Source organism: Ptychodera flava, chromosome 22, assembly GCF_041260155.1.
Source record: "Ptychodera flava strain L36383 chromosome 22, AS_Pfla_20210202, whole genome shotgun sequence".
Classification (NCBI taxonomy): domain Eukaryota; kingdom Metazoa; phylum Hemichordata; class Enteropneusta; family Ptychoderidae; genus Ptychodera; species Ptychodera flava.
This window is the reverse complement of record NC_091949.1, coordinates 34,632,814-34,657,192: the sequence shown is the minus strand read 5'-3', so window position 1 is coordinate 34,657,192 and position 24,379 is coordinate 34,632,814. Positions and strand designations below refer to the sequence as shown.

Genomic DNA, 24,379 nt, shown 5'->3' with positions numbered 1-24,379 from the left:
GACCTTTACATTTTTTTTAATATTCGAAGTAGTCCATACTCTTCTATCAGAGTTCAAATTATGTTTGGTGTTTTTTATGTCGCCATTCTTTCTCAACTGCTACAATTTCATCGCGTAATTTAAATTGTTTTAATTCTGTATTTGTTACAGCTGAATCCTTAATGTGATTTTGACGCATGCAAAATGAATTCGGATCTTACCCCTCCTTCCTAAATTAAGATCAGATCAGAAATCAATCAAATTAAGTTACTTTTGATGATGAACGTACTAGTATTCGGTCTTTCAAGTATAATCCCAAATTTGCCCGTCATGGACATGCATGACATTATTTAAGCAATAAAGCACACCCAGCGATGGTATACCATGAGATTTTGACCAGTTCACGACATATGCACTCGCTATCGCTCATACATATATGAAGTGAAATGGTGAAAATCGAGTGGTATACCGTCGCCGGGTGTGATTTATTGCTATTATATCATAACAGTATATTGAAATTCTGGCATGGAACGTCATAAAAGGAATTTTCCTCAAGCTGAGAGCTAGTGTGCATGCCAGCCGTGGTATATCGCCAATATACCACGGTTCTTTTCACGTCTCGACCAATCAGATCGCCGTATTTGCACCATCAACATACTGGCATGATATAATATAGCATATGTTTCAAGTCTATGGCACAACCCTGAACAACACAGTTATGTCCTTTTGAGATCTCCTAGAACGTTTTTTTTTTAAAGAACTCTGTAGTTCTGTAGTAGTTATGTAAATTGGCAATCCCCTTCTCAATTTTTCAAAGCTGTGGAGAGCACTGAACTAGTGAAAACATTTGAAAATCATCAAAAGTTACAGTCACTGACCCCTGAACTAATGGATGAACACATGGTTGTATAAAGAGGTTATTCTTTAATTTTCATCACTTTCAAAATTCCATCCGCTGTAACTTTTGATGTATATTCAAGGGTATTTTTGTGGTTGGGTAAAAATTTAGTCGTCGGTTTTAACATCATAAAATGTGTCAAGTGCCTGTAATATGTCTTCAACTTGTCAATACAGCCTGTGCATGTGAATTCGGTCAGTGCTGGAGTTCATTTGCCAATGATAAGATTGCATATTGCACAATGTGTCATATCAACAAAGCCATTTACTTCACTGTTAATGAACAAAGATGATGACCTGTTCGAGGTCTAGTCTTATCTTGTGCTATAGAGGGCGCTGTTCTCAAAGACATCATTTAATTGCATGTAGCAACTGTAGAAACTTGACAAATAAGTTCCTTAGTTGCTGACACTGGGAGTGATATTCACCAGAAAATAACAAAAACACTTACATCTTATATATCCTGGTATTGAAATGTCAGAGACATTAAATGTACAGTTGTCATGCAAGCAGCTTTCCAGTCGTTCTCTGAGGCAACAATATAATGTGAAAACAATTGGTCCAGGGATTTCAGGGAAATTGCATCTTTAAAATAAGTAGGTAAATACGGTATATCCCAAATGCAAAAAAACAAATACAAGTTGGAGGATGTCAGTGAGATACATCCGAGGGACCAACAAACCGCATCATTGAAATGTGAAAAGTATAATTTCCATAAAAATCTGGAATGAGACAGTTGCTTGGCTCTGAGGAACAGCACAGCTAGCATCACAGCAACTGAATTTAATATGGAGAAAAGTTAGATTGTTGTTGTGATCCTTGCCAAAGAACAATCTAGTGGAATAAGCTGTTCGATGAAATTTTAATTCAAAGACATATTTATTTCCTTTTCATCTGTGACTTTGTCATCGCAATTTTTCTTTACATTATAAGGTACTATAAGGAAACTGAATTGAGATAAATGGTCATTGACCGTAAGCTTTTTTTTTTTCAACAATTTTGTTTTGTATGTCAATTGCAAGTTCATGTTGTACTCTCCAAGTATGTTGAAACACAAACTATTTAGCTTGCCAACACAGCATCTATACATGTTAAATACAGTTATTGTTTATATTTTAATTCTAGTCTGGATCAGAATTCACTTGTCAACAACAACAATGCAGTTTACAAATGTACAGGCTGAGTTGACAAATACCGAGTATCTGAATATGCTTTGAGGAGTAGAACAAGAAACTGTCGATGATAATTTTTAACAAATCATCAAAGTACGACTTCTAATCCTCTAATTGTTGTGAATGTGTCAGAGCTGTAACTAGTAGATGTTCAAAGACACCGCTGAATGTACGTGTCATGTATGCACAGCATGATAGTTTTGACAAAGTAGCATTCACAGGGGATTAGTTTCTACCAAAAGGTATTGTTACAGTAGAATGCATCTCAGGACAGATATTTTGACTCTCAAATCTTTCCAATTCTTTTCTGATCAACCACTGGTGGGGGCTCATTTTGAAGCTCTCTGAGTGAGTAAAGTTTTCATCATCTTAGTTTTGTGAAAAATCAAAAATATTATTTTTCCTTATTGAGTTAAAACAGGATTGTTGGCCATTTTGAATTCAAAATATTGGTAAATTTTGGGTAAATTGTTTCTCCAGTACCAATTTTGATGACAACCCCTGATTTTGATTCTGTATTTGGTAAGAGGATGGTCACAAGTTTCCTTGAAGGAAGTTGTAATGAAAGTTTTAAGTATTCACTTTCGTGGCGCACACTACCCCAACATCACATCAGCAGTAGGATATAACTCTGAATAAATCTAGATGTACAATATAATAACAGAAGCTTTATTTGGATAATCATTTCACAATGATTACATATTCATCAGATAAATTCCATGAAAAAAAATATTAAAAGTCTTGTGTAACAAACATGGTATCAACAGTAAACACTATATGTAGTATTCAATGGCAGTAAACACATAAACACACACTACACATAGCGTGCATGTCGGCGGTATAAACTAAACTATCTAAAGCAAAGGCAGTTGCAGAAATAGCACAATCTCTACACTACTTTTTGATTTACCTATATATGCTTTTTTGCACTACATGTCTCTATCTAAATAGTTTTATTTTCCCTGAATATGTTCAAAAACAATATACGTTTCGTTTTAACCCTTTCACCACCATGGTTTGGCCCAAATCCATTGTTATCAATGGTGATTGTGGACCTGTTTACATGAAATTAGGGGTGAACAGGTTAAAGCTGTTTTGGAGACACAGCTGAGTTATATGAGTTTCTGCAAAATAGAGTCACATAAGCTTGGAATTGATTTCAATTTATTGTGTTTACCCCTTTCACCACCATGGTTTGGCCCACACCCATTGTTGTCCAGGGTAAGTATGGACCTGTTAATAGAGAACTGGGGGTGAATGGGTTATATAGCACACAGAATGTCCTGAGAGTTGCATTAAATAGTCTCTCGCATCTTCCCTCTTCCGGCAAGTGAACAAAACTCCTGATCTGCTCCACATTTTAATGACTGTACTGTTTTCTGTACTTGTGATTTCCTATATTTTATCCGGCCTCACTATACAGTTTTAACATGTCCTGATTTTGGGTTATCTGAGATCTCAGTGTGACCATAAAGAGATAAATTATCCTGTATTTACATTTGTGTGGCTGGAGTATTTTGGAATGGAAATTCTGCACGTTCATTGTCCTGGTGATGTACGTTGGATTCTTGACTGTTCAGAATTTGACCAGCAGATTTGTCGGAAAATTGAATTTGCAAGTTTTCAGTTTCTGGCATTTGAGCACAAGGTTTTTGATGTTCCGGGATTGGAACTTCCTCAGAAACCTGGACAGAAGCACATGGTGATTTCTCTGGACAATGGAATTCTTGAGCGCCCGGTATTGGAACTTGGGTGTTTTCTTGTGGTTTGTCACCACCACAAATGCTCTTTTTGTCACGTTCTTGGATTTGATTTTGGCCCGTGTCGCCGCTTTCTGTCAGTTGTTCACTCCTATTCTGACATCCCTGGTTAGATGTGGAACAAAGTAATGACTGTTCTTCTTCGAGTTGCACTGTTGCTTTTGCATTTTCCTGGTTTTCAGGGGTTGATGTAGTTGCTCGACCATGGCCTTGAATCACCTGATATTCCCCTCCCTGTACACTTCCACTTTGGCTGTTGCCGGTTGCAAATGGAATACTGGCTTGTCCACTGTTGTCAAACAGTGATGAGGATAAATCGTCGATGTCATCATCGTTAGGCCGGGATGACAAGCTGCTGAGATCACTCTGACTGTCCACGTCTGAGATATTTCCACTGAACATACAATCTGGAGCAAACACCTCAGCTCCCTTGAAGATGTACCGACATGGTGGAATGTGCAAGTATGCATTCTCTACATCGTGGGGAAAAATGATATAAGATTGTTAAAAAGAAACAGACAATCACAAAGACATATATTATACGTAATGTGTGCCTGTAATATACTTGCTAATATTTTTAAGGATTGTTTCATCTGAAGGGTTTTTTAAACAGCTAAATCAAGTTTTAAATATTTCCAAGCAGGCACGTAAATATTGCATTGCCACTACTTTAACCCTCTTGCTGCCACTATGTAGTGAAAGTGCTGTACCAAACATACAGTGGACATGGTATTTCACCAGGCTTTTACAGCACTCAACATATATACCATACTCATCCGAGTATTACCCCTTGCTCATGTACAAGCCCCTTGAGTGCTTTTTGAGGATTTTTTGAAATGTTGCACATCCCTGTCTAAGCCTCTACCCTTGTTTAACTCAAACATGGAAAGGTTAGGAGATTATAATGGCTTGATAAAGCTGGTAAAATTGCTTTTCAGATCAAAGAAACTATTAAAAGATGTTAAAACAATAGGACATTGAAGTTCCCGTGACAGCATTGTATGGAAATAGGCACATTTTCCAGCACCTTTATGATTCTGTGACCCTCTGTCCCCTGTTACCCAACTGGAATAGTCCAAAGTCACATCTGCCAATGTTCAGTCTCATTCACATCCATGATGTTGGTTTTCATCCTATGCAATTTCATTTGTTTGAAGCAATTATCCTTTCCTTTGTGAAGAGCTTTTACCAGTAACTAATCCAATTTTCACTGGTTTTTTTATTTTCACAACATGCTGACTGTTTGATATTGGAAAGTTAAGTTGCTTTTACGTACAGCTAGTGCATGTTTACACTCACAGCTAGTTTACACTATGTACGATGCTCTTGATCAGCAGCACACATGACATTTTTGTTCCAAGTTTATTTTTTGTTTCAAGATACGATTCACATGGAAATTTCGCCAAATTGTCATTTCTGTATCAAGGGTTGTTTCAACAATTTGATTTGAAACAGAGGCATAATATACTGTGTCAGTTAAGCTTGGAAATCGTTGCTGAATTTCACTGTCTTTTGGCTATGGTTGCCTACTAGTATCAATGTGATCATGGCATGCCAGTTCACAAGATCATGAGAATATAGATCATGTGGGCTGATTTTTTTGTCTTTAACAATTTCTTCTGAGTGTGAGAGGATTTTTGAAAGTGATTGACAGTGTAAGAGGTGTTCAATTATCATACATAAATTAGCATAAATTAAGCATATATGACACGTGTAACATGGATTGCTTGAGTTAAGCCCCTCCCCAATTACGATATAAACCCCATTGTGCTTTCAAGTACATTTTACAAAATTTGTGTACAAGGATTTACAAGCAGAAAAGCTTTGCAGTGAAATCCTATTCAAATGCACTGTGTTTTTTTTAATGAGAACCTCAAAAACCTATGTGCATGGGGATGCAACACAAAAGAATTGTATTACTTTGGCCTAGAGCTGGATAAAGATAAACTGAGAGCCATACAGCTACAATGTATGATGGGCACTAAGAGACTGACAGATTATAATTTGATTACCTGACAAATGACTTGAAATACTCAAATCTTTTGCTTTAGGTCTAGGTTTATCATGTTGGATACTTTCTGTCCTGTTGTCATCAGTCCTATGCTCCACATCACTGTGCATTTCTTCAGTCAGCCCTTGGTCAGTCTCGTTGTCCGTTTTCTGAGATGTACTGCCTTCTTGAAGATCTGATGATACACACTGATCTTCAGATTTCTTTCCTTCTTTTTGATCGGCTACTGCAATGCTATCAGAATTCAATGCGTACTCTGTTTGTGACAAGTCATCCAGCAAGGTGAGCTGGGTATCATTCCCACTGTCATATGGAGGTGTTGCCATGGTTTCATACACTGATTGGGGGATTTCTTTGGTTTCGCTAAGGGGCGACTCCGTGGAGCACAGATGGTTGAAGCCGGGACCAAGGCGGTGGCAGAGTTCATTGATGATGCCATCGCAGTCTCCCAGCAACTCCACATCAAATGTCATGTGTGATAAGGGTTCCCGATTGATGAGGATTTGCGGAATGTCACTGGGGATCGAATCTGGAAAAACAGAGAACACATTTTTGCCATAAGCCAGGGTGTGATATGCATTAATGAACTACCAGTCAGTGGTTGGTACCACCCCACTTTCACCGTTTATGGCTGGAACTACACAGAGTGAAAATGGCATGGACTTGACAGCATGGGTTTTAGGTCATATGCCACTACATCGGTGTTTTCTCTGCACATTCATGGAATGGAGTAATTTGTATGCCATTCATCAAAATTTGGAGGCAGACTTGAAATTTTAGGGGGCAGTTTTATTCCATCATTGATACAAAGTCCTGCTTTCAAACTTTTCCGCTATCAAAACATGAACATTCATTTGTACTGGTGTCCATGGAGGCCAAACCACAAGATGTTATAGGCTGTCCTTTTGACTGCCTACACTCCACATCACGTACATTCAGTGTTCTCCACGAGGGGTTTTTGACGGGCGGTGCACCCGGCTTCTTTTTGTCGCCGCCCACCTTTAATCTCGCCCGCCCACCTTTTATCTCGCCCGCCCACCTTTGTTTTCTGTCGCCTAAACTGTTTTCACAGTCAGTTGTCCGAACAATATCTGAAAGCCTATTGTATAAAAATGACAGCAACTGACAACGTCGTGTAATAAAGAGGGGCTGTTCACACATCTGTCGGTTTGTTTTGCGACTGCATGCAATCCTCAATGTTCTCCCCAGGCCGTTTAACAGGATCGGCCCCGATCCTTATTTTTTTCGCCCGATCCTCTTTCATATCCGCCGATACTCTTTATTAAAATGTGGAAGACCTATTGTTTCTCAGCGGCGATTTTGTCACGCTTTTATTTCAACGAGCTTTTAGTGTGAAACGGCCGTAGTGCCGATGAACATTCGCTAAGACTTCAATTCAAAAAGCTTGAAATGTGTTAAGCTGCCGACCGTACCGTACAGACACCGTCCATTTCATACAATTGACACGGTACAAGGCTCGGTGTTGCATTTTTGCCAGCGGGCACTCAGTCAAAGCATCTATACTATAGGCAACTACCATTGCCGCCAATGTCTCGTACTTGTAAGGATCCGAAGGTCAGGAAAAGTGATTTCGATCAGATGTGGCTAAAATCGTACGATTGTTTGACACAAATATCAGATGCAAAAAAGTATGGTACTTCGCGTGTTCAGGTCGTTGCGTATCCGAGCCGAGTTAGCCATTTTGAGATCCGTGTACGTCCACATGACGTTGAAGCCCAATCTCCACCGCAGAGTTCTTATCGGCGTGTCTTTCCCACAATTCCTTGCGCTGTCGCCGAATTAGGGTACGCGCGATAAGAACTCTGGTTCGAGATAGTCTCGGTTTACCCAGACTGCAGTGGGGCTCTACTTCCGCCCGCCCACACTGTGTGGGCGGGCGGAAGTAGAGCCCCACTGCAGTCTGGGTAAACCGAGACTATGGTTCGAGAGTGGTTGAAGCCATGTGTGTCACTTCCTGTCACGCATTCGTAACTTGCATGCGATTCACTCGATTGACTTTGAGAAGCAGTTGCGTTTGATCAAGTTTCAAAATCCGTGACCGTTTTAAAATATGAAAGGCACAATGAAATGAAGTAAAAAGAAACAGCACGAGCTAAAATCATCATTCGTGTGATCATCCGAATACAGCAGCTATGTACAATACATACGGTTCTGTACTGTATAGTTCAAAGGTCGCGTGTGATCGAGATCAAGAGCGCCAGCGTGCTCCACACAAACATGCATGGCAGCCTACGCCGCGCATACTATGGCAAGCAAAACGTTGCAATATTCTTGAAAACCTATTTTCCTTTTGCATAAAACATTTCCTTTGTGTAGAAAACCATTTTCTTGTTGTGATGGTCCATTTTCTTTGTGTAAAAATCTATTTTCCTTGCATAAAAACCTATTTTCGTTTTGAAAAATCCATTTTCTTTGTGTAAAAACTTATTTTTCTTTGTGTAAAATAACATTTTTTGCTAAAAAAAACATTTTCTCTCTGTAAAAAACATTTTCTTTTTGTAAAACCTATATTTTATTTTTGAACAAAACATTTTCTTTTTGTACAAACATATTTTCTTTTTGTACAAACCTATTTTCTTTTTGCACAACCTTCATTCATGTCGAAAAACCTATTTTCTTATTGCAAAACCTCCATTCATGTTGCAAAACGTATTTTCTTGTTGCACAACCTTCATTCATGTTGTATTGTTCACATAACCTTCGAATAAAGATGGCGCTCTAGTGAAATGTGCTCTGGTCAAAGGTTATTTGCAGATGCCACGAGTAGATTAGCCCACCAGTCGCTTAGAATCTTTGTTTTTGACTTTTAAATGAATATTTTTCAACTTATTGAGTAATTAATTGTCCCCTATTCGTATTAACTGTTTTAATCTACGTTATACGGATATAGTTTTTACCAGGTCACATGATCGAGGGACACCGCTTTGGAGAATGACGCGTACGGTCACTCCCTCCTACAGTAGACTTGCTTCACCCCACGATCTTAGCGCCAGCCTACCTAGCGCGAGGGCAGTGCGACTTGCTCATCTAATGGCGATATTTGATATGTATCGTCTAGTATCGATGCTAGAAAATATCGATCTTAGAGTCTAGTATAGTTTAATATGACCGCTTAGAACTCGTTACATAATACGATTTATGATTAATATCGATACTATCCGATACTATCATCTAGTACCGTCTAAGTATTCCAACTGGACGATACTTTATGACGACTTTGACTGGGTCCTTATTTATCACGGATTTTTCAATTCTGGCATACTAGAATAATAAAATACTGAAGAAAAAGATGGGTCACCATGCTTGACTTTTTACAAATGTACGAAGAAAAGTAATTGTTTTTCATGAATTCGCGTAAAGCAATATATAAAACCATTCATTGCAAGTTCATGCTGTGAATGAAAATTTCACATTCTCATCGTACAATGACAAAAGTAAAACTTTGAAAAGTAAAGACTTTAATTTAAATGAAAAGATGTGTGACTAAATGGAATCATTTTTACCAAATTTGCCATTATCACATCCAAAATTTCAGAGATGAAATCGTTAATTTGATGTACTATTTTAACCTTCCAGTATTGTCGATTTCATACAACTTTTATAAGTAGCATCTCAGCCATACATGTCTGGTACTTTTGAAAAAAAATCGGTCACTGGGTAGGTCCCTGTGCTCAGTATTTTCATAATTTGGCAGAATGTAGCCAGGAATTCACAGTTTGCCTCTCTCTTATGTGCTCTTCAGGTGTCATTGACCTGGCCAGTGTTAGAGTAACTCAGGTCAGCCTAGATTGATAAATCCAAAAGTCCACTAATGCATTCGAAAATGAATCAATTTACACTTGCCATAGGAATATGGCTCTACAAACTGCTGATATCAGGCGGTGTCGAGCATCAGCGAGCGGAACTGCGCAAATGTTTTTGTCTGGGCGTACATCCCTAATAAATATACGGCTAGATGATAATTTGAGGGTGACTTGAAAAATTCTGACCATATACATGCAGATGAGGGGACTTGAAATTTTTTTATGAGGATATTGAGGAGACTGAAAAAGATTTCAATCAAGGTTCCTCCCCCCCCCCCCCCCCCCCCCCCCCCCCCCATTATTTGTGAACGCAGCTTTACGCAATGGCACTTCTCACGTAAAATTAAATCAAGACAAATTTTGCTGGAATGTATTTTATATTGTTACGCCATTATCAAGCCCACTGACTTTTGGTAAGTCTAGCGGCTCTGCTACGCGAGGTCAGAGCATTAAATGACAGTGTCGTATAAGCCACGGTCCCACTGCCACGGTCCCATAGGAGGAGGGACCATGTTGCGCCAACCACACACCTCCTATAGGCTTTATCAAATCGCTGACATGGTTGAAAAAACGATAACCATGCTGCCGAAGCCTCGTGGAGACAGCCTTTCTGACATGTCCCACTGTGAAACTATCTCTTTCAACGTAATGATAGAGTCATTGGACTTCAACACTTGTGATGAGACGAAATTCTCGCAAAAAGTTAAATAATGACGCTAAAAGAAATAATTATACCGTGCACCGAACGGTGTGCACGGACACTGCACAGTCCCTCTATCATAACTGGTGGCGTCTGCAAATAACCTTTGACCAAAACGCCATAGTTCGAAGGTTACACTGATGACCCTATACGAATGACCGTTTTGGAATACAAGCATAGGTTATACTTACAGGAATGAAAGTTTTACAAACTTGCGTATGTTATTTTATTAATATACAAGAAGATATTTCAAATAAAAATAACACATTTTTAAGGATGATAAATACCAAATCGTTCATTTTTCTGTCAAATTTTCAAAATTCTCTGAGAATACGCCTTGAAGTAGGACCCAGAATTGAGATGTGTCGCCAGTTCAAGACAAGGAATGGTTTCCGTGTAATTCACGATTTTTAAAAATCAAAACAAATGCACGTGGATATCCCGGTTAAATCGGGGAGCTTTTGTAAACATTGTGGACACATTTGCATTGCTATTTCCATAATCCATCTTGAGTGACACAACGTTGCGTTGCACTAGCTAATTTACATAATGACGTGCTGTGACTTCTCCAAACACCAGGATTACTTCCGCCTGTAAACAATAAACCGTAATTAAATGTTTGTCGAAGCCTAGTCCAATAAACAAGTATTCGTACAGTTCCAGACATAGTCTACACCAGAGAGCAAGTCATTTTTCTTGGTGTGGTCAAGACATCGTGTCAACGACGATTTCTTAGCAGTGCGGCGTTTTATCACTTTGCTTAGGGTTGGTCGGAGCCTGCACGCGCCGCTTTACGTTGGTTGACGTCTTTTTCGCAATGTTAGATAAACAATTACAGAGTGTTCATTCTAGGATTTAAAAACAACGGGCCACTGTTAGCCCCAACTCCTGTCCCAAGGGGGCCATTTTAGAAAATCGGGGGCCATCATCATCACACATGTAAAAACCTTGAATTTTCTGTAGAAAATACAATAGTCTATCAAGTCAAGAAAAGGAGAATACTGGAGATCGGGCCCCCGTAACCAACCAAGCCTACTGCAAAGTTTTTCCTTGTGCGTACGCAACAGGCCCAATAATGGCAACAGCAAACTGTTTGGTTTGATTCAATTGTTTACGTGACTTATGTGATGATGTCGGACTTGAACTACTGTACAAATTGCTAAGGACTGTGATTTTGACTGTGGAAATGATCATGATCAAAGCTTAGCGCACCGGTAGGATTTCTCCGAGAGTGGCCCTCGATTTGCACTCATCGACAATTAGGCTACTCATACACTGATATAGACTTGGTTCAAGTCTGTGATTTGTGAATGTTTGAGTGGAGTGAACGCAATGATTTGTATTTTGCTTTCATGTGAAACGCGCGCGTGAGTGGACGCGATGAGTAGGGTGAACGCGATGAGTGGAGTGAACGCTATACAGCGGAGTTTCACCCGGAATCACAGACTTGGCTTTCTTGCAGGGTTTGCGTTGCTATAAATTATTCATGAGATGACGTTTTCTTTACTCATATATTATTCATAAGATGACATCACTAAATTTTACACATTGGGAGGAGTTACCAATTGACCCAAACGAGACGTGCATAAAACTCACATGGCGTTGTTGACAAAATGTCGAGTGCGATCACTCCCACAAAAGTCAGCACGACCTCTGTTCTATCACCGAAAACGCGTGAAAATATGTGTTGTTTGTGGGGCCCATGTTACAAAATGCGAAAATCGTGGCCGGTTATTCAAGGATGGAAAAAGACACCGTCCTTACAGTTGGAGCCTGTTTTCTTACGTGCCCGAAGCGATGGAAATCAAAACAATGTGGAGCGACTTCGTATGTCAGTGATTTTCCGCTGCCGGTTGTGTGCAAACGAACACATCTTTTCCCTCAATGTAACTCTCAACAAGCTTTCGTTGGTAATCTCGCATGATTAGCGGTGGTCGACCGATCAGTTGTAAAACGTGGTGGATGTACGAACTTGATGCTATTATTCGCCCAGATATAAAACGTACTCGATGTCTAGCTTTGCACGGAGATGACAACAAACTTTTTAATGCATGCAGAGGTTTATTAGCAAGCGTTCTTCTTATTGGCCAGAATAACGGCGGGGGCTGTCAATCATTTTGTATTTGCTCTACGTCACTGTGTACACAGTCCGTCTCACCGCCTGTACTTTGCAAGAAGTCCAAGTCGGTGAATCCGGCAGAAACTAACTCACTACTGCGCAGACTCAAACGTGACGCATTCAATCGCTGGGAAAACCTGGCGTGAGCTGCCAAATTCCGGATAGGTTTGTACGAAATAGGAGAGACACAAGAGAAACTATTATAAATGATTTTATTTTTTTAAAATTCACCGACTTGAACCAAGTCTAACACTGATATAGCACGAGACTGTAACCCGTACGACCTAAATAAAGTGATCGATACATCAACTTTTAAACATAAATACTCGTATGTATTATCAAATTTACGATCATTGGTTCTGGCCAATGGGTTTTACACAGCGGTGTTGTTCTATGCAAAGACCTGGCTACTCTGGAAAACGAGATGTGTCCGACCTAAAATGTGTTGCTCTTCAAAACGATCATGGATACTTTCCTTGCAGTGTTCAACGTTTCGTTTGTATGGACGGTAGACGTTGCAAACGCTTCAATTTAAGAGACTGCCCGATCATCCCGGGTTCATCAACTATACCGGCGTTAAGAATCCGAGTGTCGACTAGCTTTCCACCTTTACGCAGCGGCCAGTGCCGTTGTTTTATATTCATCGGCCATGCCACATGCGTACGGCTCCAAAACACCATTGCCCCTACATCAGTCCTTTCTACCCAGCTTCCACCATATATGCTGTAGTGGGTATTTAATTGCAAAGGTTGATAGGTAACTGAATCGTTTTACATGTCACACTATGACTGAGGTAATGACCTTCGGGGAGCTACGTGAATGTATGAACTACGTGAACTCTGTGTGATCGACCCATTCATATAATGTTGCGCCCCGGTGTTGCACCCTTAGTGGCGCGTCAAACGTAGAAATGAGGGCCATTCGAGATTTTATTGCGCAATGGCGCGTCCTAGAATTAACTTTGCAATTAGTGCGATAGTACGCTATCAAGTCTACGGTTCTGCAATGTCTATATAGGGTGTGAGGGGAGTGTTATCTGGGGAACGCAAACAAGCTTATCTGCATATGAATTTAGGACACGCCCGCTATCAGTAATGACTGCTGACGTCATTGTTTTTCCCACTGAAGCCATTCGCTGTGGCGATGTGTCGACACGCAGGGTTCCAAAAATTGGTAGTTTTCCGCGATTTATTTTATTTTCCTGGGACTTTTTCTCTGAACAACTGTCATTCCCGGCCGACATCATCACTTGGTAACAAATTATGCCCGTGTTGAGGCTCGTGCACGTCTAATTATCAAATGCCGTAGAGTAGAAGTATCAAAACATGTTTTTTGCGTTTTTCTCGAATTCAATGTGTGAATGAAGTACCCTTCTTTGGCACCTCGTCAATTCGCGCTCACAAACACTAGCTGCTTGAAATTCACACCGTCCTTTGGAAACATAATGAACTCAAAATCCGTGTCTGGGATTTCCTTTATATGCCTTTGTTATTTTTTAATGCGCTCTTAAAGGTGTTTGACGAAGGTGCTTTTCAAGGAATTTTAATTATCACGCCATATGATTTGAATGGAGCCTCCGAGAAAAAATCGCAGACACAGTTTTGAAGGATATTGTCAAGGCTTGTCAATGAAGAAATTCCAACTGGAAATCTTGCAGCGTGTTCGCATAAGGCCGGAAAAACCGGTTTTTGGAAGGTTCAGCAAAACGCTTGTCACGTGACTCTTATGCAAATAATGACCGTGCACTGTGCTTGGTCGGATAGCTCTATATCAGGGCTTTCAGAAAATGTATACTTTATTGGGGTTTGGGACGTGTTCAATTGAGAAAAAAATAAAAATCTGAAAGTGTCTAAAAGGTATTTATCATCCTTAAAGAGAAACGTGAGTTGGACAAGCACAAACAGATGTGACACGTGACCAATACGAATGGTCGCTTTGGAATACTAGGATGGGCTCCGCAACATGAATGAAGGTTGTGCAATAAAAAAATACATTTTGCAACATGAATGAAGGCTGTGCAACAAGAAAATAGGTTTGTACAAAAAGAAAATAGGTCTGACAAAAAGAAAATAGGTCTGTACAAAAAGAAAATGTTTTGAACAAAAAGAAAATAGGTTTTACAAAAAGAAAATGTTTTTTACAAAAAGAAAATGTTTTGTCAGAAAAGAAAATGGTTTTTTTAGTCCCCACGGACATCGTCCGAGGGGACTTATAGGTTTGGTCATGTCCGTGCGTGCGTGCGTCCGTCTGTGCGTCCGTCCGTTCACGCAGATATCTCAGAGACGCCTGCAGCGATTTCATTCAAACTTGGTACAAGGATTACATCATATGTCATACAGATGCACGTCGATTTGTTTCCTGATACGATCCAATATGGCTGCCAGGCGGCCATTTTATTACGATTTTTTCATGTACAGAGCAATAACTCAGGCATATCTCAACTGATTTTATTCAAAGTTGGTACAAGGACATTGACCTATGTCATACATATACACGTAAATTTGTTTTGTGATACGATCCAATATGGCCGCCAGGCGGCCATTTTATTATGATTTTTTCATGTACAGAGCCATTACTCAGGCATGTTTCAACAGATTTTATTCAAAGTTGGTACAAGGACATTGATCAATGTCATAGCCATGCACATCAATTTGTTTTGTGATACAATCCAATATGGCCGCTGTGCGGCCATTTTGTTACGATTTTTTAATATACAGAGCCATAACTCAGGCATATCTCAACCGATTTTATTCAAAGTTGGTACAAGGACATTGACCTATGTCATACACATGCACATTGATTTGTTTTGTAATACGATCCAATATGGCCGCCGTGTGGCCATTTTATTACGTTTTTTCATGTCCAGAACCATAACTCAGACATGTAACAAGCGATTTTATTCAAAGTTGGTAAAAGGAGATTGACCAATGTCATACATATGCACGTTAATTTGTTTTGTGATACAATTCAATATGGCTGCTGTGCGGCCATTTTGTTATGATTTTTTCATGTACAAAGCCATAACTCAGGCATATCTCAACCGATTTTAATCAAAGTTGGTACAAGGACATTGACCTAAGTCATACATATGCACATTGATTTGTTTTGTGATACGATCCAATATGGCCACCATGTGGCCATTTTATTACCATTTTTTCATGTCCTGAACTACAACTCAGACATGTATCAAGCGAATTTATTCAAAAGTATTTTTATCACAGACCTAATGAAGAGGACTCTATCCTCTCTGAGGGCCTGTAATCAAAGTACCTATTAACAAGTGGGGACTGTGTCATCAACGATGACTTGTTTAAAAAGAAAATGATTTTTTGCATAAAGAAAATAGGTTTTTACACGAACAAAATGGGTTTTTAGACAAAGAAAATAGGTTTTCATACAAAGAAATGGGTTTTTACACAAAGAAAATGGATTTTACACAAAGAAAATAGGTTTTCATGCAAAGAAAATAGGTTATAACACAAAGAAAATGCATATTCACAAAACGAAAATAGGTGTTTGCACAAAGAAAATGTTTTGTATAAAAAGAAAGTAAGTTTTTCTAGAATATTGCAACGTTTGACTTGCCATACCGCGCAGTTGTCAAAGTTTTGTACGTTTGCCGAACTATGAGTCGATGAAATTTCAAATCTTTCTCTTGGAAATACCTGGTATCATTTTTTTTCGGGCCTCTCTTTATTATGAATAGAGTTTTAAAGTCAACGTATGTTTCTCTGCAGGCATGCTCCGCTGACTCCGCATTGTAACTTAGTGCAAATATTCAGTCCCCTATCAACTTGTCATGGACGCCGCACGTAAAAAAAGACGTTCATGGCTTTAATACCAATCGGACTACAGACAATCATATAGTAACAGAGGATCATATGAAAACGTGCCACCATTTGCCACCGATTATTTCGAACACTGATTACTTCTCATGTAGCCTACTTTTGAATTTTCATGTTGGTATTGTGCAATATATTTACTAAATTGTGTATTGTTTGTATTACTATTAGTTCAATGTTTTTTTTTTCATTTTTGATGTTTTATTATTTATTTAATGTAAATAAAAAGGATTTAAATTTAAAAATAAATTGTATAGCTTGCCATTTATCACTGCTGAATGGAGAAAAATATTAAAAATGTCAGAAGTATATCTCATCACTGGAATGCCTTGTGAATAGCCCTGGTGATATGTAAATTGTATGCAAATATTATGCAAATAAATATGCTAATTAGCCGCCCGCCTTTAATTTTCATTTGTGGAGAACACTGACATTATCAAGGCAGAATGACAGGCAATATTTCAACTTTGCTGAGGGAGTGATACTACTAGAAATAAAGGCAAATTCATGGTTTACTATTTTCAGGTTACTATTATATATGATATGGACAGACGTTAATTTATGCACTGAACGAGATCTGCTCCATTGAATAAATTGTCTCTTTAGAAAATATATGATTTTGTAGATGATCTTGAGAAAATAGAAAAAAATCCACTATTTGCAATAATGCTCTTTACAACTTAATATGCAAATTCAAATTTGAAACAAATACTGATGATACTTTCAAAATTGACATAAATTTAAAGGGGCCTGTAAGTAGCCTTAACTTTTGACATTTCCACCATTTTGTTTTGTATGTGAATTACAAGTTCTTGTTCTACTCATCAAAGCATGTTGAAACTCCAACTACAGTACTTGCTTGTCAACCCCACTGTTGACATTTGAATTCAAGTCCAGACCAGAATTCATTTGTCAACAATAACAACGCTATACAGCCTAAGTTGACAAGCTGAATATTGTGTATTTATCTGTGCTTTGCAGAGTAGAACAAGAAACTAAATTGACATTAAAAATTAAAAAAACAGTGAAAAATTCTTCAAAAGTGACAGTTTCTAGCCCCTATGACACAAGTTATGGCCAAATAATGTAAACATACATACATACACACAGACATACAGACGCCACCGTCTCACCATATAAGCTCTTTTTGGTATTTATATACATACCAAATATGAGCTAATAAAAACTGGTCTACCTAACAATGGAATGATTCAGCTCGTGTGTGAAAGTTCGATGGCATTATCAATTTCAACTTACGTGGAATCAATGCAACTGGTCGTACTTTCAAGGAGGATCCAATGACAATGAGCAAATCAACCTCTTCTCTGTCCTCATCTATTTGTTTGTGGAAAGTTGCAGGCAAACCCTCCCCAAAGAAGACAATGTCTGGTTTCATCACGGCAAAATCTGAGGAATCTTCTGGAAGCTGACATCTCGGACACTGAGGTACCACCTATTAATGCGATAATTATGGATATATATATGTGTGTGTTCTTATTTTAATAAAATGTGATTAAAACCTGTGTGTATTATTAACAGAAAAATGTAGATATGAAGAAAAGCAACGAAACAGAAATTACATGCTTTGGAAATGAAACAAAGTGAATTTAAAGGTATACAGTCACCTGTGATCTACATATGCTCATATATGGTCAAAGGGACGTTCCTTGGTATTCAAAATGGCCATGTGAGGACGCAGTTTTTAAAAAGCGGCCACCCGCTTAAAATCTGTGATTGGTTAGATTTTCTCTTTCCATGGTAACTGTGGCAAAATTGGAACAGGTGACATTGTACCTTTAAGTCTTGTCATTCAAATGCCTTCTGATTCTCTGAGTAAGCTCCACGTTATGTTTCATATATGTTTGTAACATGACAGCATCTGATTAATGCATCAAAAAGTCAGTCATTTAAAACTCACCTGGTTAAATATATCTTGTCGTATGACTTCACAATCCACTTGATAACGACATCTTGTACATGATGCTGTAGCGAAAGACCCTGTAACAAAATGACAAACCATAAAATTATGATGTAAACCAGTAATTTTGATCATCAAAACCTAGGTATTTCTGCATCATAAGTGTAAATGTAAAGGGTATAAATGGATAGATTTATGAACTCCACACTGACAACTATGTCCAATGTTGGTAGTCACATTTAGTAGAGCGCCCTCTCTGTCAATGGTTGAAAGCCTAATTTTGTGGCAATTTATTTTCAAGGTACCACAATACGTATGTACATGTATGTTACATACATAAAACCTTAATAACTACACAAAATCAATTACATTCCATTCAAATATATTTAAAAGCACACAGTCAACTTAAAATTATGAAATTGTAAAAACTATACACATAAGAGGCTGATATAAGAGTATAACCCATATTGCACTTCTTCCATCAACACTTCTTATGTTCACTAAAGTAAGATTCTAGGTTGTGTATAAGTATGATGTTGAAGAACGGAAAAACATTTTCTCCCTGGATGCCAAAACTTTGTATCAAAGAGAGTAGTAAACCCGACTTTAATCTGTCTATGTTTATTGAGAACAAAAACTTACCGTGGCATTGTACTACTTTTGTAATATTGGCAACCTGTTCCAGTGTGTCTATATTTTGTGTATAGTTCCTCAACAATTTGCCGTGCTCCTCTAGTAAACCAATGAACTTGTGACTCACAGATGGCTGGAATTGGCCAGGGTATATCTCCTGAGAAGAAATAGTGATGAAAACAAAGCAAACATGAAGTGATTGTTTGATAGGAATAGAGCTGTTCAGGGATATTGGCTTGTCGTATTAAATATAGCTGCATGTGGACAAAATATCGGACACTGCTACTTGAAATGTGGACACATTTCATCAATGTTGCACGCTTGCCTACTATTGTAGCTTGTAGCATGATCGGGTCATACCTTTTCTAGTGTTTTATTTTAACATGAGTAATCACCCAACAAGTCATATTTTTGTCATTTTTTGCATGTGTCATTTCCAAAATCTAAATTTGCAGAAAAATCTTCATTTTTGCATATTAATGAGGGAACAATGACATCATTTATGAACAGCCCTATACTTTTAAAGAGTAAAATATCTAGTTATAAACTGTGGGATAATATTTAAAGTATCAGTGCTGAACAGAAATTGTAATGATAACATAAGCTGGCAGTGGCACTTTGCTGAGTTGAATTTGGAAATGTTTGATGGGTGATATCACAGCTTTGTAATTGCTATGGTTTACACAAGATGAACCTTGTACAATTCAAAGAAAGCTCTTCAAGTGTGGTTTCACTAATCTTGGTTGAGTAGATTACCTTTGCAAATTTGAAAAATGGCCTGGGGTTAGTCCAAAAATAACTGATATCAAACATAGCCTGTGGATCTGGAAGGTCAGGGAAGTCCACGGCCAGTCTTGCATATATACCATCTCTGGATCTGAAGTCTGGAATACCACAGGATACTGACACCTGAAACCAAGGAAAACAGAACAAGTTCAGCTACAATGAGCAGTCACTTCATGATTCATTATTCAAGATCATACACAACACAGTATCAAAACAACTAGGCGCTGTATTGCCAATACTCAAAGGTTTTAATTGCTATGTGTCACCATGTACAGGAAAAGCATCGACTATGGCTATCATAGTCATGCTTCTTGGTAATTTCATAAAATTGCTGAACTACTTTTGATGCATTTAAAGTCAATATTAATATTGCAGATGTCTGGTATGAAAATGTGTTTGTAAAAATTACTCCTTGCTTTTGGTACTCAATATTTGCAACCATTTGGAAGTTCTGAAAACATGTATAGAGGGGATGTCTTCTGCCGTTAAGAATTGGAAGTTTTTCTCTGCATGGGGCTGTGGCATACCGGTAAGATGGAATGTGGAATCTGCAGTTTTCCAATAAGTTTTTAGCTGTATTGATCACACCTGAGTTTAAGCCTATTTCTTATGGTCAGATTTCCATACCATGTCGTGATATTATCATTTGAGTGCTCTAATTTTTACCACCAAACTTTTAGTACAACATTTTTACCTATTTTTAAAAATCTTACTGTAATTTTTTGATAATTGACTTTTGCGCTCAAAGGGTTAAAGCTAATGACACTTTAATTAAATTAGACTTCTACAAACTCTTTCAATTATACATTGACTTACGTGTGGGCTTTTCAGTTTTAATAATAGAAGAAATAATCTTAGCTGTGATTTGTTGTAAATAGCATCTTTGTTTTCTTGGAAACAAAGCTCATTTAAAATGCTAATGGCAGGATATTCATAGAAACTTTTGCAATAAAATCTAATTTTACTACACAGTGTATTCTGGCAACTAAATGCTGTGAGTGAATTACAATTTTTTCTATATTTATTGCCTAATGTCAATCCAATGAATACAGGACAGATGCATTTTTCAATCTGAGAGATGTTTTCACAGCATTTTCTTAGAAATGTGCACATTCAAAAAATATCACTGCCTTACCCCAGCTCCGGTCAGAACAACAATTTTAGATTTCGTTCGAAGAAGGTGTAGTACATCTTCCATAGTATTGATGGATTTTAACTTCTTCCGCCTCCGTGGTTCGCTGAGAATGCTGATGATAATTTTCCACATGGTGAACTCATCTAAGCCTTCTGGAAGCATACCTCCATGAGGTATCATTTTATGAAGTATGTCCTTTGGGTTCACTCCGGCTAACATCTTCTGTTGCACCCAACTCATAGGACCTGGAAAATGGAGCATATATTTATTAATCCTATTATACAGTTTTTGAATACGAAGGCATAAGATGTGAAAAATTCAAACAAAATGGCAACCTGGTTGCCATATTGGGTTTATTTATTTATTTATTCAGAAATCCTATGGGATCGAGTCCCATTTACAGGTTCCTCAAAAATTCAAAAGAAAATGGTTAAAAAAACACTGAACAAGCCAGCACCAAACAAAAGTAACAAAATAAATTGACTTGCACATGTATGACATAGGTCATGTTCTTGTACTGAGCTAAGCTTGTCCCCCTAGTCCTCGTCTGCAGGGACATATTACCATGAGAACCCCATCTTCCCCTTCAGCATTCACTCACTTTAACCAGGCAAAATATTTCAGAAAAGATGATTTATGGAAGAATGAGAAAAAACGCAACTGTTTTTGTACAGTGTGAGTTTTTTAGCTGCCACAGCAAAAGTTTAATGTTACAAAGATAGCAAACTGCAAACACTGCACACATGGAAATATGGCTAGATTTCATCCTTACCAGGTTCAAGTTCAGGTTGCCAGCTTCCAAGATGAAGATCGAGAGACTCATCACTGTCACTGTCACCAGCAGCCATGTTATTATGATTAGCCTCGGCATCATCAAATGTAACATTTGTCGGTGGATCATCATGGACACTGAGAGACTGACTGCACCCCGGCTCATTCGGTATTTCTGTAACAAAAAATATCAACCCACTTTGTCTTAACCCTTTGAGCGCCAAAGTCGATTTTTGTCACCTTTATAAAATATAGCCCTGTCAATTTTTTTCAGATTTTGCCAAAATGTTGATAAAAATCTGTAGCCAATGAAATGTGATGTCCATGGAGTCCAAAATATCATATAAAAATTGCAGAAAAAATTCATAAAAATTGGTAAAGTGTTGTGCTAAAATTTTGGTGGGGAAAAATTACAGCACTAAAAGATTAATACTATTACATTTTAGGTGTCTATCATCTGTCAATTAAGACATAACCCTCCATCCTATATCTCTAAGATAAGTTTACCAAAATTTTGAACTGTTCACCCCTGAATCCCTATAAACATGTCCACAATCACCATTGAAAATAATAAGGCTGAACCAAAGTCCTGTGGCAAAGGGGTTAACACAAATTGCATACACTTCCTGTTTTTGGACTGGTGCCATTTCTATGCATCAATTGAAACTTTCTTCTAATGATGTTATTTCCCAATATCCAGACAAGCAAACTGGTAGTCTTATCACGAACATGGTAACACTTGTGGCCACAGTCCCTCTACCACTGGCATAGAAATGTAAACATATTTTACTCTATATGACCAGCTTCTGTAAGAAGTTACTGCATATCAAAAGAGAACCCAAGCTTTGTTTTCACAAGAGTACAAAATCTTAAACCTTTGATCATTTCATTCAAATATGCATTTGCTCCATGCTCATACACAGACTCTTCCAGAAACTAAGAAAAATAGCATTGTCCATGTAAAGTCATTTGAAATGCTGTAATACAGCTTGGGTAAGCATTTTACAAAATGTGATAGAGGGGGTGTGGTACTTTCAAATGCAAATACACTGTCGTGAAATGGTCTTGGGAGGGATTGGTAATGGGACAGAGTGCTGTGATTGTGGGACATAATGGGATGGGACAAAATGGTTCTGGGAGAGTCCTACTAATTACTGCCTGTCAACTGTCCGTCAGGAAATTGACCTTCCAATTAATTTTAATGTGATCAGTCAATATCTCAATACCAAAGACCACTAATCTTTATAAAAAATAACAAAATAATAAATAGTCGTTGACCTGAAAAACATTGATTTTTGAATGAGTAGCAATGCTAATCATGTGATCGTACATGTACATGTATTACCAGTTACTACCTGTCAACATTTGACCTCTGTCCATCAGGGAATTAGCCTTCCAATGTAAATCAGTTGATATCTCAATACCAAAATCATTACTCTCCATAAAACCAAAAAAGCAGTAATAGTCCTAGACCCCAAAATGTTCATTTTCGAACGAGTAGCAACACTCATCGCATGATCTTATTCAATGTCTGAACACCATGTGTCTGGAAATTAGTGTTCAAATTATATTCTGAAACAGGACTCAGGCATTGTGAGTAAAAGAGACTCTTAATTTGTAGCTTTCTGGTCTTGGGTATTGACATCGACTCACTAATTACAGTAATTGGAAAGTTAAATTTCTGATGGGTGGTCGACCCCCCCCCCCCCCGGGGGGGGGGTTGACTGGCAGTAATCAGTAATAGTAAGACCAGTTCTGGACAAAATGGGAGGTGTTAAAGCGGTCTTAGGACAAAGTGACAGTAAACATTACCCCAGCCTCTGATATCATCATAGACAGTAATCATCCCGCTCTACAGTCTTTAAATGGAAGAAAAATCTCTCCTCTACCTCCATGATGGTTTAGAGCAGTTTGGGTGGCGTGACCACACCCAAAAGAGGGTGTACATGTTATTTACATAGTGTGTCAACACTTTGCTGGTTATAATTTGAAATTATACGCTGTTCATTCTGTAAAGGTTCAAGTACCGATGAAGCAAGCATGTTAAAAAGAATTCTTGTTTGAGAACGTGAACACGTCTCCTCTAACTAAGTGTAGGAACCGCAAAGCGTATACAACAACAAACGTAAAATATGTTAATTAGGGAATCCCCAGTTTGACTTCATGGTTGCTTGCACCACATGTCACATCATGGGTTGGGAATGCAAGTGTTTCCTGTCTGAGTACAATGTGCAGAAAGTTCTGTAGTCCCAGTATTCTGATAAACGAAAACGTCAGGGACAAACCTGATTTCGCGACTTCCGGTTTGTCGATTAACTGGGCTTGCCATGGCTGTATGTGAGACGATACTGGAGTTTCAAAATTCCACTCCGTTCCTGTTGCTTGCAAGTTGTGACTCTGATGTTCGGTATACGGCCGAGAACTTGAGTTCACCTCACTGTTAACACTCCTACCTTCTTCAGTTATTTCTTCATCGTCAATTTTTTGACGTTTTGGCGAAGAGCCGAAGGAAAGCCATTCACTCTCGTCCGCCATCTTGGCAACTCTTTCTAGTCACTGACATCATTCGTATATTTCCTGTCCCGTCATTCCACAAATTAAACACCCACAACTACAGCTGTGTCTGAATTGTATCTCTTGTAAACGATACATTTTGTACAGGACAACAAATATACAATTTTGTATTTCACATCGTCTTTACAATTCCGCTTCAAACATATCTAATACTTCTGAATTGATATACATATGTATTGTTAAAAAGTAATACTTATGGGCATGATCAGGAATGCATTCCTTCATGCGTAGACTATCGCTTCATCCACGAGTTTTAGA

The 24,379-nt window shown here is 38.3% G+C and overlaps 1 protein-coding gene across 1 annotated transcript; it reads right to left on the bottom strand.

The window, feature by feature from the left end:
* Window positions 1–2,696: 2,696 nt before the first annotated feature.
* On the bottom strand, window positions 2,697–24,324 carry LOC139123277 (NAD-dependent protein deacetylase sirtuin-1-like). Its single transcript, XM_070689407.1, has 9 exons — window positions 23,833–24,324; window positions 21,549–21,722; window positions 20,777–21,021; window positions 19,612–19,764; window positions 18,865–19,012; window positions 18,223–18,302; window positions 17,562–17,757; window positions 5,821–6,348; window positions 2,697–4,281 (listed from the first exon to the last, which is right to left on the bottom strand). The coding sequence occupies exons 1-9, from the start codon at window positions 24,080–24,082 to the stop codon at window positions 3,542–3,544; spliced, it is 2,514 nt and encodes an 837-aa protein (XP_070545508.1). The 5' UTR covers window positions 24,083–24,324; the 3' UTR covers window positions 2,697–3,541.
* Between the last annotated feature and the right edge of the window lie 55 nt (window positions 24,325–24,379).

Bases quoted from the DNA above. Each gene is read 5' to 3' on its own strand.
- LOC139123277 (XM_070689407.1), bottom strand. From the start codon at position 24,082: ATGGCGGACGAGAGTGAATGGCTTTCCTTCGGCTCTTCGCCAAAACGT. The intron at 18,303-18,864 runs GTAAGTTTTTGT...ATTTTGTTACAG, and splicing joins AAAAGTAGTACAATGCCACG to GGTCTTTCGCTACAGCATCA. The intron at 17,758-18,222 runs GTGAGTTTTAAA...TCGCATTAATAG, and splicing joins GACAAGATATATTTAACCAG to GTGGTACCTCAGTGTCCGAG.